Source organism: Nycticebus coucang, chromosome 11 (assembly GCF_027406575.1).
Source record: "Nycticebus coucang isolate mNycCou1 chromosome 11, mNycCou1.pri, whole genome shotgun sequence".
NCBI classification, from domain to species: domain Eukaryota; kingdom Metazoa; phylum Chordata; class Mammalia; order Primates; family Lorisidae; genus Nycticebus; species Nycticebus coucang.
The window spans coordinates 102,454,670-102,476,253 of record NC_069790.1 but is presented as its reverse complement, the minus strand read 5'-3'; the positions used below and the strand labels follow the sequence as shown (position 1 = coordinate 102,476,253).

General features: G+C 35.1%; 1 protein-coding gene across 4 annotated transcripts in view; it reads right to left on the bottom strand.

Moving 5' to 3' along the window:
• The window catches only part of MKLN1 (muskelin 1), a 365,625-nt gene that overhangs the window by 163,808 nt on the left and 180,233 nt on the right, over positions 1–21,584 (bottom strand). For all 4 annotated transcript variants that reach the window (XM_053609581.1, XM_053609579.1, XM_053609580.1 and 1 more), the window contains one exon: positions 1,265–1,334. In XM_053609581.1, the coding sequence (XP_053465556.1) occupies positions 1,265–1,334 (70 nt within the window). The remainder of the gene's footprint in view (positions 1–1,264; positions 1,335–21,584) is intronic.

Below are 21,584 nucleotides of genomic sequence, written 5' to 3'. Positions count from 1 at the left end.
TCATAATAGCAAAAAACCCACATACCTATCAATAGCAAAATAGATAAATACATTTTAGCACATTCATATAAGGAATACTATATGGTAGTAAAAATGAACAAACTACGGTTTTATGTAACAACATTAATAAACATCACAACGTTAAGGAAAAAAACAAGTCACAAAAGATTTATAAATGAATGAATCAATTTATATTTATATAAAGTCAAAGTCCAAAAAACCAAATCATAGTACATTATTTATATATTATATATATGTTATACATAAATAATATTGTAAGGTAATGCTTAACAAAACACAAAATAATAGTTACTGGGGAAACGTTAGAGAATAGATATAACAGAGAACTCATAAGAGATTTCAAAAGGTGTAGTCACTTTCCATTTCTAAAGATACTTGTTGATGAGTAAAAACAAGTTATTTGTTTTATCCTTTATTTTCTATATAAAAATTATAAATATATATTCCTTAGACATGTATTTGGAATAAAACATGTAAATGTGATCCAAATAGGTATGCAAACAAAAAATACATATAAAAGGAAAAAACAAGTACACTGGAATAAAAAAAATTATAGTAAGTTTTATTTACTCATCTCCTCTATATATCAGAGCATTGATTTCAAGGATATGGACATAAGTGTGCCTTGTACATAGTAAGCATTAATGCTGAAAGAATGATTATTTTTAAATTCAGACAGCCTTAGATACCACTAATCAAGAAAAAGGAATTTAGTGCATGGTCTGGACACCATTTAAATATACTATTTTAGTAAAATAACCAATAAACTATATTAAGTTTATTTTTCCCAAAGGCAAAGTAAAATAACCAATAAACTATATTAAGTTTATTTTCCTCAAAGGCGATCATTGAGCAAAGTTCAATTTACTAAAATTTCTTTAAACATTCACAGAATGACTTCAGTATAAATGCAACAGAGGTCACAACCTCTGCTCTCATCAGAACAACAGACCCTAATCAGTTCTTATCAGTTAACATTTTCCTCACAAGGTATCAAGAAATTTAGTTTTAAATTTAAATCATTAGTACTCCCTCCAAAATATGAATTCCAATGCATTTGCCTATGAAATAAAAATTCTTCCAAAATTTAAATAAACAGAAAAAGAAGAAATAAAAATTTACCTCACAATCTCAAAAGACTAAATAAAGTAATAACAGATTCCAAATAACTTATGTCAGTTGAGTTAAGTGCCAATTTAAATGATGACTTCCACACAGCATCAAGGACTACATATAATCTTACCTGGGGAGGATAGTTGCTTTCTGAAGACCACCTTGAAGATTGGTCGTTTGGTTTATCCACTAAAATGTTCCTGAAATAAAGGAAAGAAAATTGAAGCAATTAACTAAAAGAATAAGTAAACATGAATAAGCAAAAAAAGGAATAGTCTACCACATGCTAAAATTATCACAAAGTTACATAATGTTTGGAACTTGAATAAGAATAGGAAATAAAAGAGAAGCAGTAGCACAGAAATCCTCTAATATATATGTAAGATTTTGTTTAATATGAGAAGGGTGGCATTTCCAACAATGGAGAAAAGCAAGGGTTTTCATAAGCCAGCTGTATTTAAAAATAAAGAAGTTCTACTTCACATTAAGTGACAAAATGAACTTTAGATATATATACAGTAGAACCTCTTTTAAGCTGACCATTCAAGGGACTGTAGCAATATGGTCATCACATGGAGATGGTCAACATAAGGAACGTCCACTGAGTACACGTGATACATGTCTGGTCTATGAAAATTAGGTCACTGTAGGGAGGTAGTGAACATAAGGAGACAGTCAATGTACAGAGGTAGAGGTTCTAAATACTCAAGAAGTTAAGAATTTATTTAAGAACTTAAGGTAAAAACAAAGCAATAAACAGGAAAAAAGCAATAAATGCTTAATGACAGGTCATATCTCAAAATAGAAAATCAACTCTAGACTGTTTTTAATTCTCCCTCCCACAATGTTCCTTCCCTCAACCCATTTCCACTCTCCTCCAAGGCAAGTAAGAAAGTAGTTTACAGCAGTGACTGTTAACGTCAGGCTCTCAAACAATGGTAAACAGAGCCTATCACCATAGCAGACAAAACATACCATTACTATCCTCTCTTATGTTTTCCCCAGATTTAATAAAACTTACCATCACTAGTGATATATAATCGTTCCTTCTTCTGATCCTCAGTACTAAGCAGGAGACATTAACCACTCATATTGCATGTGTCAATCATGTTACCAGTTCACCATCCCTGGTTTCTAAAAGGGAAAATATCCCATCCACAACTTTTGCTGAAAGAACATCACAGGCAATGATGTATTTTGCCTATGATTTTCCCTTCCAACTATCCTAATAATAGCTAATCCAGGTGGCTATCGCATACAATTGGAGATGAGATGGACCAGTATGAAAATAAAATTATAAGACAAAACTGTGTAAGTAAAAGAACCAATGAAACAGAGAAAAGATATACAAAGTACGAATAGAGATATAAGAGAAAGAATAAACCAGTCAGTAATATAATAAATATGTAGCAGAGGTAGAAACGGAAGAGAGATCTTTACAGACCATGCACACCAGAACATAGAGAAGAGAAACTGGTAGCTTTTTAGTTCCAATTGCCAGGAATCTCTGCTTCTGGCATCTAAAACACCCTTCTAATTATCTAATTCATTTATACTATCATCCAGATAAACAAATAACTAGCAAAGAAAAAAGTTATACAAGATGGTACATACAAGACAGTACACAAACTGTTATTAGTCAAATAATAAAGAAGATTGATCTAGGGTTTTAAATATCTGCTGTTTTAAAACACATTTAAAATGCAAACAATAACTGAGAACCGGTCACTAAGAATTGAAAAGGGAGAGGTCCTGGTTGAGGACTTAAATGGCTTCCTAAAGTATTTTCATCAGGTTAATTTAATATTTAAATGCATATTTTCATGTCTACCAATGCTGGATAAAAACTAAAGGTAATAAAAATGAATAACAGTTTAGGTCTCTTAGACTACAAAGGTAAGGCTGTGAATTCTTTTAGAACTATAAAAATGTATAGTGCAACATACGGGTAACTGAAAAATGGAATACAGTTTTAACTTTTTCCAAGTTGTATCTCTATTTTGCATATTTTTAAATGTACTGTATCTATACATACTACCAATTAAATATTAGAACAAACTACTAAAGTCATCATGAAAAGATAATTTATTGGATACTTTGGGCTCAACTCAGCAAATTAAAAATCTTTCTTGGGCCAGGCACAGTGGTTCATGCCTATAATCCTAATACTCTGGGATGCTGAGGCAGGAGGACTGCTTAAGCTGAGGAGTTGGAGACTGGCCTGAGCAAGAGTGAGAGCCCATCTCTACTAAAAAGAGAAAAATTAGCTGGACATTGTGGCAGGTGCCTGTAGTCCCAGCTACTTGGGAGGCTGAGGCAGGAGGACTGCTTGAACCCAGGAGTCTGAGGTTGCTGTGAGCTAAGCTGATGTCATGGTAACTATATCCCAGGCAACAGAGTAAGACTGTGTCTCTCAAAAAAAAAGAAAAGAAAATGAGAGAGAGAGAAAGAAAAACTTTCTTGATTAAATATGCTCAAACCCTAAGCCTGCTTAGCAATATCTTTCAAATGATTGCTCCAAAGAATACTTAAACAGCAGCAATTGAGCAAAAAACTGAGTATTTAACATTTTTTCTGATAACAGCTGCTCAGGATACTTATCAATAAATCCAGCCAATTTTGAATTGAATGTTTTTTATAATCAAAAGCCACCTCTAATTTTTATATGAAGAAAAATCAGTAAAGCAAAGTATTTAAAAGAGCACAGAAGAGGGCGGCACCTGTGGCTCAAGGGGTAGGGCATCGGTCCCATATGCCGAGGTGGCGGGTTCAAACCCAGCCCCGGCCAAAAAAAAAGAGCACAGAAGAATTATTCCTGTAATGATTTCCCTTGGTATTGTAGATTAAAAATACCCTTCTAAAGCCTGCCCTTTTGTTGAATGATGAGATAAAAATGGATTTAGAAAAAAATCAACTAGAAATCAGAAGGCCTTGAAACTTGACCACTAATTGGTTGGATAATCCATTACATAATCTCTCGGGGCTTGAGTTCCTTTATCTACAGTGTAAAAGCAAAGGCTGAATTCCTTAGTCTCAAATTTCTCCCAGCTCTAATCAGGGCAGTTGAATTGCACAACTCTAGGAAACATCACTGTTAACATTCTACAATTCTATGAAAAGCCTTCACATCCTTCATTCAAGGTATCATGTGTAATCTTCCTCCTACACAGCAGTCAGTAATAACACAAAATCAATCAATTATTACAGAGCTTCCATTATGTGGGAACACCAGTGGAGTAATACCATTACAGTACAGAATAGGAATCTGTGTCCAAGGGGAGTATAATCTATGTTTAATACATTAAATAACGCACATAACATAAAATGTAAGAGATACAAGAAACTATACAATAAAGACTGTAATTCCAAATATAAAATAAGGATTGACTCAAATCAATTTTAAGTATCTACAGTTATGGAAAGTTAAAGAGTATACTACAAAAAATACAGCTTTTCCAAAAATCACTTAAATACACTGTAGGGGTTTAGAGTCACTTTCAAAAACTTCCCAATTTTAGGAGAGCATAGCAGCATAGAAGGGATTCTACTATTTGCTAGACTTACTTATTCAACAAATTTTTACTAAGTCTGACTCTATGCCAGACAGTATGCTGGGCTCTGGGAATACAGGAGTATGTAAGATAGACAGAATTTGCACTTGTGATGCTAAATTCAAATGAGAGCAGAAAATAAATAAGTAGAATAGGAAACAAGATAATCACAAGCTGTTATAGTGCTATAAAAGAAAAAAAAGGGTGTTAAGATAGAGCAGGAAAATTCTTTTATTAGGGATGATCTAGTAAATGGAAAAAAAAACCCACCTCTCTAAAAAAATGCTAATTACACCAATTAGAAGAAGCCACTCATGTAAAAATGAAGCAAAAATTTATTCTTCACAAAGGAACCAAGTAGTTCAAAATCCTGGCCATAGGAAAGAACCTGACCAAGGAAATCTAAGAACCAGGTAAAATCAGATAATACCCTTCACAGGCTCCAAGAGTTAGTTTAAGTGCAAAGAAGGCCAGAAATCTCTAGAGAGCCAGAGAACATTCCAAATTTGCTGATTCTAGACTCTAAGAAGATTGCAGAAGTAGCCCACCAAGATCCTCTTACTTCCACAGAGATGCACTGTAAAGAGAGAATGCAGGAAATGGGAAAAAAACCTAAGCAAAGCAAAAAGAATGAGAACACACCCACAAGAGAATAAAGATTCATATTCCAGGCAGGCAGAGGTCCAAATGACACAGATCTCAGAAAGCACCGCAGCAGCGCAAAATACATTTAAAGGGGCCTCTTCAGAAAGTAAAATATCTGGAAAACACAGACACAAAAGAGAAAAGCTTTACTATATCTCATAATAAACCTTTAAAAAATATATTAAAAATACATCACAAATTAAAGAGGCCAACTACAAAATTCAAAAACCATACTCGTCATTCCCTTCCTCCTACAGAACTTCTTCTTTTTAAAACTACAGAAAAACCAACTTGTTAAACACTAGAAAATCAAAGTCCACACAAAGTCCACACTAAGATGCTGTTCTTAAGTCAGTAAAAACACTTCAGAAAAATGCGGTCACAAAGAAAATGAAAATTGTTGTTATTTCAATATGACAGAAAATGAAAGAAATTAAGAAAGTAGTTGACACTTTATTAAGCAGCAATTAAGTCAAAATTAGAACTCAAAAATATGTACTATGACCAGATGATAGGAAGAACTAAGAAGCCCCCCACCAAAAAAAGTCCAATAAAGGAAAAACAGGTGGGAAAGTTAATGAAAATAATGAAACAGACACAAAAAAAAGCAACAATAGGGCGGCGCCTGTGGCTCAGTGAGTAGGGCGCCGGCCCCATATGCTGAGGGTGGCGGATTCAAACCCAGCCCCCACCAAACTGCAATAAAAAAATAGCCGGGCATTGTGGCAGGCGCCTGTAGTCCCAGCTGCTCGGGAGGCTGAGAAAAGAGAATTGTGCAAGCCCAAGAGTTAGAGGTTGCTGTGAGCAGTGTGACGCCACGGCACTCTATCCGAGGGTGGTACAGTGAGACTCTGTCTCTACAAAAAAAAAAAAAAAAAAAAAAAAGAAAGCAACAATAAGTACATAAAAAATACATAACTAGAATCAGACAAATATTTCTAACTGTGCTTCAAGTAAATCTTCATAGAAGAAAATTTGAATCAGCAGCACCTATAGCTCAGTGGGTAGGGCACCGGCAACATACACGGAGGCTGGCAGGTTCAAACCCAGCCCCAGCCTGCTAAAAAAGAAACAATTGCAACAAAAAAACAGCTGGGCATTGTGGTGGGTGCCTGCAGTTCCAGCTACTTGGGAGTCTGAGGCAAGAGAGTCGCGTGAGCCCAAGAGTTTGAGGTTGCTTTGAGCTGTGATGCCACAGCACTCTACCGAGGGCAACCTAGTGAAACTCTGCCTCAAAAAAAAAAAGAAAAGAAAAGAAAACTTGAATCTATACACTGAAAGGACAGATGTTACACTAGGGATACTCAACCCAGATTATTCCTAGTTACAAGCTAGTGGACTTTAAAAACTTTAACTTCTTTGAGCATCTAGGTAAAGATACCAAGTCACTCATAAAGAATGAGAAAAATTATACTGCCCAAAACCTCAGATCAGCTACACTCATGCACCACATTACAACATTTCAGTCAACAATGACTGCACATACAACAGTGGTCTCATGAGATTATAATGGGGTTATATATAATAGAGTAGGTTATATTATAGGTTTGTCTAAGTACACTCTATAATGGTCACACCAATGACAAAACGACGTAAGGACACATTTCTCAGAACACATGCCATGTTAAGCAACACACAACTGTATTTTATAACCAAACACAATAAACAGGTATTTCATACCCAAATGGATTAAATAAAAAATTTTAAGGAACACAGATACAAAAAATGCAAGCCCAGGAATTTATATAGTCGAACTATCTTTCAAGTTTAAAGGCACAGATAGTTAATAAATTACTTGAACCTTCCTGAGCAACCTACCAAGGAACAAAATACATATATCCAAGAAATGACTTAAAAAGCTTCAGCATAAGATCTGGCCATATGAACCAAAAACTTAACCACAGAACTAAAACTAACTATAAAGTTAAAGAATGACATAACAGAATGTAAATGTGTGCTACAACTATGTAGAAAGAATGGAGTCAATAAAACAAGAAAAGACTGGAGAGAATAAGTAGAAGTTAGAATACACTTTTTGACTATATGTTCACATAAATATTAACCAGAAAAAATATATCATCACTTAAGATTAGATGTTGGGAGAGAGGAAGTAAAGACGGATAGAAGACATTTTTAGTTAACTTCCTCAGGGAGATTTAAAGGTGTTATATTAAAAAGACTGGATTAAAGGGCGGCGTCTGTGGCTCAAAGTAGTAGGGTGCCGGCCCCATATGCCGGAGGTGGTGGGTCCAAACCCAGCCCCAGCCAAAAACTGAAAATAAATAAATAAATAAATAAATAAAGACTAAATTAAAGGGAATAAAAAAAGAAAATTAAACTAAAAATTGAAAAGCATGCTAAAAAGGCAAAAAAAAAAAATCCTCACAATTTGAAGAGACAAAGCATCAGAATAAGATTCAAATATGACAGATTATACAATAACCAGAAAGAGAATTTAAAATAACTATGATCAGTATCTTAAAGTCACTAATGGAAAAAAACAGAGAACATGCAAGACAGACAGATAATATACCAAGGAAAGAATCAGTGAGAATGAAGATTCATCAACAGAAAGTTCCCAAACCGAAAAAACAAAAAAATTAAAAGAAGGAACAGAATATATCTAAGAACTGTAAGAAAATTAAAAAGCTGTAACATATGCATAATTGCAATACAAATAGGAGAAGAAAGAAAGGAGAAGAGTAAATATCTGAGGTATTAATGGCTGGGAATTTTCTAAAAAAAAAAAATTTTTTTATTAAATCATAGCTGTGTACATTGATATGATCATGGGGCATCATTCACTAGCTTCACAGACCGTTTGACACACTTTCATCTGAATTTTCTAAAATTAATGACAGATACCAAACCATGGATCAAGGGAAGCCTGGAGAAAACCAAGCAGGATAAATTCCAAAAAACTACATGTAGGCAGGGCGGCACCTGTGGCTCAGGAGTAGGGCGCCATATACCAGGGGTGGTGGGTTCAAGCCCGGCCCTGGCCAAAACTGCAAAAAATAAAAAAAAGCCTACATGTAGGCACATAATATTCAAACTGCAGAAAACCAAAGACAAAGCCTTCAAAAAAAAGGTAGAGGAAAAAAACTCCTTACCTATAGAACAGTGTTTTTCAACCTTTATCTCATGGCACACTTGAACCTATAGTTAAACTTTCACAGCACACTTAAAATATGTTGACCAAAAAAACAAAAACAAATAAACAAACTATATATATATACACACACACACTTACCGTCCTTTGAACTTTTGAAAATAATTTAATTAATGATTTTTTAAATTTTTCACGGCACAGCATACCAGTGTGCCGTGGCACACAGGTTGAAAAATCACTGCTACAGAGGAACGAGGAAAAAAATTACATTGGACTTCTCATCAGAAACTATGCAAGCAAGAAAAGGTGAAACGAAATACTTAAGATGTTTAAACAAACAAAAAATCATACCAACCTAGAATTCTATATTCAGTGAATCATCCTTTAAAAATTAAGAAGAAATAATACATCCTAAAACAAAAACTGAGGGACTCTTATCACCAGACCTGCCTTGTAGAAATGTTAGAAATACTTCATAGCCTAGAAAAAACATCAGAAACAAGGATCTACATAAAGAGCATCAGAGAAAGATTAAAAGAAAATAAAATAAAAGCTTGTTTTTTTATTCTTAACTGATCTAACAGTTAATTGTTCAAAGTAAGAATATTAACAATAAATTGAGTGATTACAGCATATAGATCAGTGACATGAATGAGAGCAATGTTACGTGCATAAGGGTTAGGAGAAAGGAATAAGAAATACTCTGATACAAGGTACACAACACATGAAGCAGTACACTGTTTTTTAAGGCAGGGTATGGGGTTGGGGGCTGTGCGTGGTCCTAGCACTCTGCGAGGCTGAGGCAGATGAATTGCCCGAGCTGAAGAGTTCAAAACCAACCTGAGCAAGAGTGAGCCATCTCTACTAAAAATAAAAAAACTACCCAGGCATGGTGACAGGCACCTGTGCTCCCAGCTACTAGGGAGGTTAAGGCAAGAAGATCACTTGAGTCCAGGAGTTTGAGGTTGCTGTCAGCTCCATGGCACTCTACCCAGAGCAGCAGAGATAAATAAATAAATAAGAAGGACTCAGATTAGCTGTACATGTATATTACAAATTCTAAGACAACTTACTAAACGTACTAAAAACAAGTTAAAAGGACATATGCTAAGAGATATGCTAAGAGATAACAGAAAATGAAATCACATTGAAAGCCTATTTCAAACCAGAGAAAGCAGAAAAGAGGGGAAGATAAGGAAAGAAACAAGTTAAATGATGAGAAAACATATAAGAATACGGCAGATATTAATCTAACTGTACCAAATAATCAATTTACATGTGAACGGTCTAAAGAAATTAATTAGGGCCGGTGGGGTGGCTCACACCTATAATTCCAACATTCTGAAAGGCAAGGAGGGTGGATCACCTGAGCTCACAAGTTCCACTCTGAGCAAAAGCGAGACCCCATCTCTAAAAAATAGCTGGGCATTGTGGCAGGTGCCTGTAGTCTCAGCTACTTGGGAGGCTGAGGCAAAAGGATTGCTTGAGCCCAAGAGTTTGAGGTTGCTGTGAGCTATGATACCACAGCACTTTACCAGGGGCAAGAAGTGAGACTCTGTCTCAAAAACAAAAAGAAACAAACGAACAAAAAAATCAATTAAGAGACTGTCAGAGTGAACAAAAAACAAAGCTCAGAACAGAACAAAAACAAAACCACCAGAAATATAAGACACAAAATAGATAAATGCAAAGAAATGTAAAGATATACCATGCTTTCAATAGAAAGCTGGAATAACCATATTAATATCAGACAAAACAGACTCAAGAACATGAAAAATCATCAGGGATAAAGAGACGCATTACATAATGAAAAAAGTGTCAGTTCTCCAAGAAGACATAAGAATCCTTAATGTGTCTGCACCAAACAAAAGTGTGTCAAAATACTTGAGAGAAAAACCGACAGAACTGCAAGAAGCACTCTTATAACTGGAGCCATCAACATTCCTCTGTCAGTAACTGACAGATCCAGCAGGCAGAAATTCAGAATACTGTTGGACTGAACAGCACCATCAATCAAGTAGATCTAATTGACATTTACAGAATACCTCATCCAACAACAGCAGAATATACATTCTTCTCAAGTTCACACAAGAACTTACACTGATAAAACACATATTAGTAATGCAAAAGAGTAAAAAAACATACAAAATATACTCTCAGACCACAAAGGAATTCAACTAGAAGTCATTCACAGGAAAAAAGGTGGAAAACCCCAGAATATTGGGAGTAAACACATGCTAAATGATTCATGGGTCAAGAAAATCTCAAGATAAATTTTAAAATATTTTGAACTAAGTAAAAATGAAAACAAAGCATCAAAATTTGTGGGATACAAAAAAAAAAAAAAGAATACTTAGAAGAAAACTTACAGCATTGAATGCATAGTCGAATACCAGAATTAAAATCCGTCATCTAAGCTTCCACCCTAAGAAACTACACAAAGAAAAGCAATTAAAAATTAGAGCAAAAAAAAAAAAAAATCAATGAAATTGACAACAAGAAAGAAAGAATTTTTAACAGGGCACAGTGGCTCACACCTGTAATCCTAGCACTCTGGGAGGCCAAGGCAAGTGTATTTATAGCTTGAGCTCAGGAATTCAAGACCAGCCTGAGCAAGAGAAAGACCCCATCTCTACTAAAAGTAGAAAAACACTGGGCATAAATGCCAGACACTGTGGCAGGCACCTGTAGTCCAGCTCCAGGGGAGGTTGAGGCAAGAAGATAACTTCAGCCCAAGAGGTTGTAGTTGCTGTGGGCTAGGATGACACTGGGGCATTCTACCCAGGGCACTCCCAGGGCAACAAAATGACACCCTGTCTCAAAAAAAGAAAAAAAAAATTTTTTTTAAAGTAATAAAATCACAAGTTGGCTACTTGGCAAGACCAGTAAAACTGACACCCCTACCCAGGCACAACTCTACTCCTACAAAATTGATAACGTAAATGAAATGAAGCAATTCCTTTTAAGACAAAGTACCAAAACTAAAGAAGAAAGATCTTATGAATATGCCATAACTACAAACAAAATGGAATCAATAATTAATAATCTTCCAAAAAATAGAATCTCCAGGCTCAGAAGATTTCACTGGTAAATTCTGCCAAATGTTTCAAGAATGTAATGATACCAATTCTGTAGAACAGAGCAGAGGAAAAACTTTCTATGACACCAGCATTATCCTAATACAAAAACCAGATAAAGACATTACAAAAAAAGAAAAATTCCACCCCAATATATCTTATGAATAGAAGTGCAAAAATCTTCTCAACGATACGTTAGCAAATCAAATTCAACAATGTATAATAATAATAATTACACAGCACAATCAAATGTATTTATTCCAGATATGCAAGACTATAGTTTAAATTTCTAAAATCAGTTAATGGGCCAGGTCCGGTGGCTCTAGCCTATAGTCCTGGCGTTTTGGGAGGCTGAGGTAAGAGAATCACTTGAGGTCAGCAGTTAGAGACCAGCATGAGCAACATAGTGGAACTATCTGTACAAAAAATAGAAAAGTCAGCTGGGCATGGTGGCATGTGCCTAGAGGCCCAGCTACTTGGGAGGCTGAGTGAGGCAGGAGGATCACTTGAGCCCAGGCATTTGGGGTTGCAGTGAGCCATGATCATGCACTACACTCTACTTCAGGCAACAGAGTGAGACGCTGTCTCAAAAAAAAAAAAAATTGAATATAATTCATTACATACACAGGCTAAAAAAGAAAAGTCATATGATCACATCAATAGACACAGAGAAAGCATCTCACAAAATCCAATAGCCATTATTAAAAATCTCAACTAACTAGGAATAAAGGAGGTCTTCCTCAAATTGGTAACAAACAGCTACAGATAACTTCAGTTAACATCATACTTTTTTTTTTTTATAATTTTATTTTTTATTTATTTATTTATTTATTTTTTGTAGAGACAGTGTCTCACTGTACTGCCCTCGGGTAGAGTGCCGTGGCATCACACGGCTCACAGCAACCTCTAACTCTTGGGCTTACGCGATTCTCTTGCCTCAGCCTCCTGAGCAGCTGGGACCACAGGCGCCCGCCACAACGCCCGACTATATTTTTGTTGCAGTTTGGCCGGGGCTGGGTTTGAACCCGCCACCCTCAGCATATGAGGCCGGCGCCCTACTCACTGAGCCACAGGTGCCGCCCCCAGCTAACATCATACTTGATGGCAAAGAACTAGATGCTAAAAAAATATGTACAGAAACTATGAGGAAAAGTATAACCTGTAATTAAAGATATCAAAGAAAATAAAAATGAATGGAGAGATACTCCACATTCATAAATAAAGATTTGATATTGTTAAAATGTCAGTTCTTCCCAATTTGATCTACCTATTCAACCCAATCCCAAACAAATCCCAGTAAGCTATTTTATAGATATTGACAAACTGATTATGAAGTTTATATAAAAGACAAAAGACCCAGAATACTCAAGAAAATATTAAAGTCAGATGACAGACATCAACCAACTCCAAGACTTATATTTTTTTCTTTCAGGATCTTTCCAAAACATGTGTTAGCACTTCAAGTGTCACAACAACAAAATGATGTCACTGATGGGGCCTATTCTCTGCAGATGCTGGCCTGGTTGAAAGAACTTTCTTTTCACATTTAACACGAGCTAAGGTTACCTATCCCCTCACCTTGATGACAGCAGTTGTACTTGCTTTTGGTTTTTTTGAGCTTTTCTATTTTTTTAAATTGGAAGGCAATATACATGAAATGACCCACAGCTCACATCATTTAATTTTTATATTTTGCTTCCAAACTCTCGTCTACACTTGAATTTACATACAATTGTAATCAGTGTGCATATGCTATTTTGCATTTTGCTTTATTAACCTAGTATTTTAAACATTTTCCACTTTGTATTGTTTTCATAAATATTTTAGTGGCTGTATAATATTCTGTCACAGGCTGCTAAACTTTTTCCTATTCTTGGACACTGCATTAGTCAGGGTTCTCCAGAGAGACAACGTGTATGGTGTCATATCCCTGGACACTGGCTTTTTGCTTTATTTCATTAGGACCCATTTTCATTTGAGAAGAAGAAAATTTACGTTTGCCAAACACCAATTTTATATCATAGACTTGTGAATTATTCATTGTTTTTCCAACGCCTGTAATCCCAGCACTTGGGAGGCCAAGGCAGGTGGATTCCTTTTTTTTTAACCCCATTTTGCAGATGAGAAATGAAGACTGAGATAAGTTAGGTAGAACTAAGTGCTACAATGATCAAGACAGTGTGTTAACGGCAAAAGAATAGCTACATAGCCCAACAGAATAGAATGTAAAGTCCAGATACAGATTCAATTCAATTTGGTCAAATGATCTTGGACAAATTATAGGTAATTCAAAGGTTTTCAATGAATGGTGCTTTTTCAATTGGACATCCACAAGGGGGTTGGGGAAAGACCTTATACCTTTCACAAGAATCACCTTAAATTAACTCATCTTAGACCTAGATATAAAACACAAAACTATAAAACTCCTAGCAGACAACACAGGAAAAAATCTGGGTGACTTGGGTTGGTGATAATTTTTTAGATATAACACCAAAAGCATAATCCATGGAAGAAAAACAATGATAAGTTTGACTTTACTAAAATTAAAAACTCTGCTGTGCAAAAGATACTATTATGAAAATAAAAGGGTAAGCCAAAAGAGTGAAAAGAAATATTTGCAAAACCTGTTTACAATAAAGAACTGTATTCAAAATATACAAAAAATTCTTAAAATTCAATAATAAGAACACAACGCAATTTATAAATGACCAAAAAAATATGGACAGACCCCTCACCTACAAAGATGGAAAATGAACATAAGCAAAGATGCTTAACACCGTATGTCATTAGGGAACTGCAAATTAAAAGAGCAATAAGAGATCACTATTCATCTGTTAGAATGGCAAAAAAAAAATTTTAAAAACTGATAGTACCAAATCCTATCAAAGATGCAAAGCAAGAGTTAACTCTCATTCATTGCTCATGGCAATGCAAAATAGTACAGCCATTTTGGAAGACAACCTCACTGAGGGGTGTTTCAGGAAAGGTGCTGGAAATGAAGGAAGTTTATAAGACTAAAAGCAGAAAGAACCACACCTAAGTAATATACTTCATTTAGTCAATATTGTAACCTACAAGGTATAGATTAACAATTCTGATACTGCTATACATATACTGGAATTACACTAGTAAATGCCTGACAAATAGTTGGAGCCAGTCTCTCAATCACGGAATGAAATACAGATCAGTTAAAGAGAGGAACCTAGAATTATCCACATAATAACGGATTTGAGCAGGAGACATCCCTAGGAACTCATGTTTAATACAGATGGTTTCATAAAGAATATTTACAGATATGTGTTATGCACAGGTTAGTAGAAATGCATATTATTTCTTCGCTTAGTTAAATGAAAGGGTCCAAAAGAAACACCACCACAAAAGCAGCACATCTGGAAACCAGCATTTAAATCTTGGTTTCTGAAGCCTTTCTACAATAAAAGAAACCAAGGAACTTCTACAGAAAAAAATGGGTGACAAAATAAACAAGATAAGACCAAAGCATCTTGTAGCACCAGAGAGTAATAAGTACTAAAACAAAACAAAATAATGATGGGGGTTATGTGAAAGAGGCGTAAGAGTCAATTGAAAGAGTGTACAATCATCAAAGCTGGAACAATCTGAGCAACAAAATAAAGTAGTATTGGATTATCACTTAAAGTATAAAATAAGTATCCATGGGGCGGCGCCTGTGGCTCAGTCGGTAAGGCGCCGGCCCCATATGCCGTGGGTGGTGGGTTCAAGCCCGGCCCCGGCCAAACTGCAACCAAAAAATAGCCGGGCGTTGTGGCGGGCGCCTGTAGTCCCAGCTACTCGGGAGGCTGAGGCAAGAGAATCGCTTAAGCCCAGGAGTTGGAGGTTGCTGTGAGCTGTGTGATGCCATGGCACTCTACCGAGGGCCATAAAGTGAGACTCTGTCTCTATAAAAAAAAAAAAAAAAAATAAGTATCCATGAAAGAATACTTATAAATGACTGAATAAATTAACATAGGGAAAAGAGAAATATCCCACGCAGAGTTCATAATAAATTATGTAATACTCTAAAGAACGAGCACTCCCTAAAATGTAGGCTATATATGTTGACTTCTTTCCATAGAGTACAGTATACAAAAGGGGAAATGGGGAAATCTTCACTGTGGAAAAACCCATAAATGCTACTTCAAAGAGGTGATTGAGGTCCACATCAACAGTGAGAAATCATGCTTATAGTAAATAACCTTAATTTCATGTGATGAAATGGCACTTTATCTCTGTGATCTTCCTCTCCAAAACCCATAACCCCAGTCTTATGAGAAAACAAACAAGCAAATAAAAACAGAGCATCCTACAATAATTCCCTGACCAATATTCCTCCAAACTGTCAAAGTTTTCAAAAGAAAAAAGTCTGAGAAACTGTCAGAGGCAAGAGGAACCTAAGAGACAGCATGATTAAATATAATGTGGTATCTTCGATAGAAAAAGGACATTAGATTAAAAACTGATAATATCTAAATAAACTATGGATTATAGTTAATAATGTACCAATACCGGTTCATTAATTATAACAAATATGCCATAAAAATGTAATATACTAATAGAAGAAACTGTTGGACGGTACATAGGTACTCTCTCTACTACCTGCTCAACATTTCTGTAAATCTAAAACTGTTTCTAAAAAAAAAACCTAAAATTTAAAAGAGAGGGAAAAAAGCAATTATAGTAATTGCTGTAATAAAATAATGAAAAATTATTTGTAGAGGACAAAATTATGTATCTACAAGATATCAAAGAATCAAGAAAAATACTATAAAGAATATTTAATTCAAAAAAAGCTATCAAGTTAAAACAAACCAAAGCCTTCAAACATAAAAGCATACCATAAAAACAAAAAGCAGAAGATATAATGCAAGAGAAGACCCCCATTTACAAAGATAAAATATTAGGCATAAACTTAAAAAAGAAATGTGCAAAGACTATGAGGAAAGACGTATAAATCAGCCTGGAAAAAATGCAAACAGACCATGTTCCTATACAGAAAGACTCATCATCATAAAGATGTTGATTCTCTCTCTGTAAATTTCATTACACTCCAAAATAAGAACAAGTTTTTCTAAAACCAGACAACAAATAAAGTTGACAGTATAGTTCACGTTAATAATACACTTCATCTAAAAAATTAAATAATCCCATCTCAGGGTGGGCAAGGGACTTGAAGAGAAACTTTTCTGAAGAAGACAGGCGCACGGCCTACAGACACATGAAAAAATGCCCATCATCCTTAAAAATCATCAGAGAAATGAAAATTAAAACCACTTTGAGGGCGGCGCCTGTAGCTCAAAAGGGGTAGAGCGCTGGTCCCATATGCCGAAGGTGGCGGGTTCAAACCCAGCCCCGGCCAAAAAAAAAACCACTTTGAGATATCATCTAACCCTAGTAAGATTAGCCCACATCACAAAATTCAAAAACCAGAGATGTTGGTGTGGATGTGGAGAAAAGGGAACACTTCTACACTGCTGGTGGGAATGCAAACTAATACGTGCCTTTTGGAAAGATATTTGGAGATCACTTAGGGATCTAAAAATAGACCTGCCATTGGATTCTTCAATTCCTCTACTAGGTATATATCCAGAAGACCAAAATCACTTCATAACAAAGATATATGCACCAGAATGTTTATTGCAGCCCAATTCATAATTGCTAAGTCATGGAAGAAGCCCAAGTGCCCATCAACCCATGAATGGATCAATAAATTGTGGCATATGTACATGGAATATTATGCAGCCTTTAAAAAGATGGAGACTTTACCTCTTTCATAATTACATGGATGGAGTTGGAACATATTCTTCTTAGCAAAGTATCTCAAGAATGGAAGAAAAAGTATCCAATGTACTCAGCCCTACTATGAAACCAATTTCATATGAAAGCTATAACCTAACTATAGCCCAAGAAGAAAGGCAAAGAGGAGAGGGAGGGGAAAAGAGAGGAGGGGGGAGGATGAGTGAAGGGAGGATAATTGGTGGGACCACAACTAAGGTGCTTTTACAAGGGTACATGTTATATTTACTAAGTGTAGAGTATAAATGTCTTCACAACAAATAAGAAAATGCGGTGAAGGCTATGTTAACCAGTTTGGTGAAAATATTTCAAATGATTTATAAAACCAGCACATTGTACCCCATAATTGCATTACTGTACACAGCTATAATTCAATAAAAAAAGAAAAAGAAATTAAACTAATAAAACAGCCATAGAAATCCTGAAAAAGAACAAAACTACACTAAGGGAAGACCAAAGTCACTAGACTCTGATGTTAAAGCTTATTATGAAGTCCCTATAATTAATGGGGTAAAGTGCTTATACATGAATATTCAGGGACAAAATAGAAAATACTGAAATAGACCAAAGTGCATAAGATTTAATAAATGATCAAAGAAGCAACACAACTCAGTGGGGGAAATATGAACTTTATAATAAATGATGTTGAAACATATATCCAATTAGAAATAAAATGAGATTTGTGCCTCACACTGCACACCATGTTAAATTCCAAATGGATCAGAAAACTAAATATAAAATATAAAAACATGTAAGTAGTAGAAGAAACACAGGTAAATCCTGTAAACATGAACCTAACACTAAAGACACACTAAATATAATTCAAAATCCAGAAAAATTAAACTTGACACATTCAACTAAACAAAATTATTTTCAGAAAGAGATTAAACTGTCCCTATTTTCAGATGCCATGACTGCCCTACATTAAAAAAAAGAAAATTTACAAAAAAGAAAAAGAAAAAAACAAAAGCCTAAAATAAGTGAGTTCATCATTGTAAGAGGACAGAAGATCAACAAACAATAGCCAAATGCTTTTTTCTGTATATTAACGATAGGCATGTGGAACGCAAAATTAAAAGTACCAAATGATTTACAATTGCTTCAAAGAAGATAAGAGATAAATTTAATAAAACATGTACAAAATGATTTGTATCCTGAAAATTACAAAATGCCATCAAAAAAGACCTAAATAATGTGTTCGTGGATTGGAAGATAAAGACAGTGATGATGTCAATTCTCCCCCAAATGATCTACAGATTTAATTCCTACTAACATCCCAAAAAGAACCATACAAATATGCCCAGTTTGGTTTTTACTGGCAAAGATGCAAAAGCAATTCAACAAAAGAACAGCGTTTTTAACAAACAGTGCTAGAGCAACTAGACATCCAAAGGCAAAAAAAATGAACCTTGACAGAAAGCTCACACTTCAAAAAATAACTCATGAATCAGGGACACAAATGTAAAACATAAAACTATGAAGCTTTTAAAAAATAGGAGAAAATCCTCAGGGTCTAGTATTGAGTTCTTATGCCAAAAGCATAGTCCATAAAAGAAAACTTTTAAAGTTAAAGTTGAAAAACTGGACCTTGGCAAAATTAAAAACTTTTGCTCTGAGAAATACCCTGTTAAGGGGATGAAAAGACAAGCTACAGAGTGGGAGAACTTATCTACAAACTACATATGCAACAAAAGACTTACACGTAGAATAGACAAAGTACTGTTGACACCCAAAAGTGAAAAAAAGGCAAACACTACATTCAGAAAATGGGCAAGACATGAACAAACTTGTCACTAAGAGGCAATACAGATGACAAAACACATGAGAAGATGTGCACCATTATTAACCATTAGGAAAATCCAAATAAAAGCCACAAACAAATGCCACTACACATTTATCAGAATAGCTAAAATAAAAAAAGAGCACTGATACCAAATCTAGCAAGGATTCTGAGAAATTGGATCAGTCATATATCGTCAGTGGGAATGTAAAATGGAATAGCCATTCCAGAGAAGAACAAGGCAGTTTCTTATAAAACTAACCAGTTAACCATACAATCCAGGAACTAGACTGTCAGGTATTTATGCTGGGGAAGTGAAAACTTAGGTTCAACAAAAATCTGTACACAAAGGTCTACAGCAGTTTCATTTCTAATAACCCCAAACTGGGAACAGCCTATCAGGGGTCCTCAAACTGCGGCCCACAGGCCACATGAGGCAGTGTGATTGTATTTGTTTCCGTTTTGTTTTTTTACTTCAAAATAAGATATGTGCAATGTGCATAGGAATTTGTTCATAGCTGTTTTTTTTTTTTTAAACTATAGTCCGGCCCTCCAACGGTCTGAGGAACAGTGAACTGGCCCCATTTAAAAAGTTTGAAGACCCCTGGATGTTCTTCAACTGGCAAATGGTTAAACAAATACTGGCACATATAAATGAATGATATGAATGTAGTTGCCTGTATTTGCAAAAAGATAAAATAGAAGGATGAACCAAAAGCTAATAAAAATATTTATCCCTAGTAGAGGGATGAAAAGTGTTGAAGGGACAAGAGATAGAAGCTACACAGTTTAAAATTCGTAACCATACAAATATTTTACACAATATAAACAAAGCAGAAAGAAACAAAGAAATCCCCTGAAACTAATGAATCTGACTACATACTCTGTTTCCCTGAAAATAAGACATCCTCCGAAAATAAGACCTAGCACATCTTTGGGAGCACACCTTAAAATAAGCCACTGTCTTACTTTTGGGGAAACAGGGTACCAAGTAAGCGACATAACCCACAGAAAACAAAAAAATGACCTATTCCAACTGACTTTAGAACACAGCATTTTTATTATCCTCAGTGGAAAACACTCTAAGGAAAAAAAGAGCCTGCAAAGAAATGTTAAATTTCACCCAATAAAAACACTGACATTATTGTATTTATGTGTACCACACACAGAGATAGGAACAAAAAGCAATCACAGTAGAACCTCCAGGGTTGACCACCTCCCTACATTGACCACTTTCCTATGCTGACCTGATGTTCACAGACCAGACATGCACAATATGTATTCTATCGAAAGCTCCTCATGTTGACCACCTTCCTGGTCATATGTTGACCAGTTTGTTACAATCCCTTCCCCGGTCAACTTACTGAGGTTCTACTGTATATTAATGTTGATGTTGTTAGGAAACATTTTCAGCCTAAGAAAAAAATAACAAGTATAAAATGAAAAGCAGCTGCAATTCCATAGATCAAATTTGAACTGGAAATAGCAGTATAAATAATATTTTTTCTCCTTAAAAAAAGTGTATTAAAAAGAGAAAAGTGACCAAAATGGCTAGTTAATTCACTCATTTATTCATTTAATAAATATTATGCTTGGACTACAATGATGAGGGAGGAAAATCTATACTCCCTATTGAGCTTGTGGTCTAGTTGGGGCGGGGGCGGATAGCTATTAATCAATAGTAACTGTAAAAAGTGACAAACAAGATAGGTACACATTGCTATGAAAGCACTTAACTATAAGGCAGGGGAATAGGAACAGGTAGCCAGATAACTAGGGAGAAGGGAGTCAAACAGGATTTCCTGAGAAAGTGACAATGTAACTGACAGCTGGAAAAGAAGTAGGAGATAGGATCTGTGGCTCTTCAGATGAAACTATTGGAATCAAAAGGTAAGAAAGAAGACAGTGACAGGAAGGGGAAAGGGAACATATCTAAGGTTGCTTAAAACAACTTAGCATTTCTATTTATATAAGACAACTTCCTTCATAACAAACACATAGGTGATAATGACTTATAATAAATACTAAAGAAATATAAGAATATTTTAAAAGTAGTAAATACTAACATAGTCCATAGTCTGTAGCAAACCAAAACATTAACATTAAACCCAAGTATCTTCCGCCTAAGCATACATCTTCACATAAATCTAATATTCCCATGAAAGTTCTAATTAAAAGGCAGATAATGTAAAAAGTCATATTATAGGAAGAGAAAATACTATGTACCTATTGCAAATATTAAACTCTCAATTTCTGGACTTCATAAACAAGTCTCAAAAGAGATCTGCAAATCATCAACAAATTACAAAATGAAACTTCATTTGAACTCTTCTTAGTCAATAAGCACTAAAAACTGCTAACAAAAAGCATTAAAGTTGACCCTTGAACAATGTTGGGGCTGGATCCCAACCCCCATGTAGTTGAAAAATCATGTGTAATTTTCAACTCCCTCAAAACTTACCTACTAATACTGT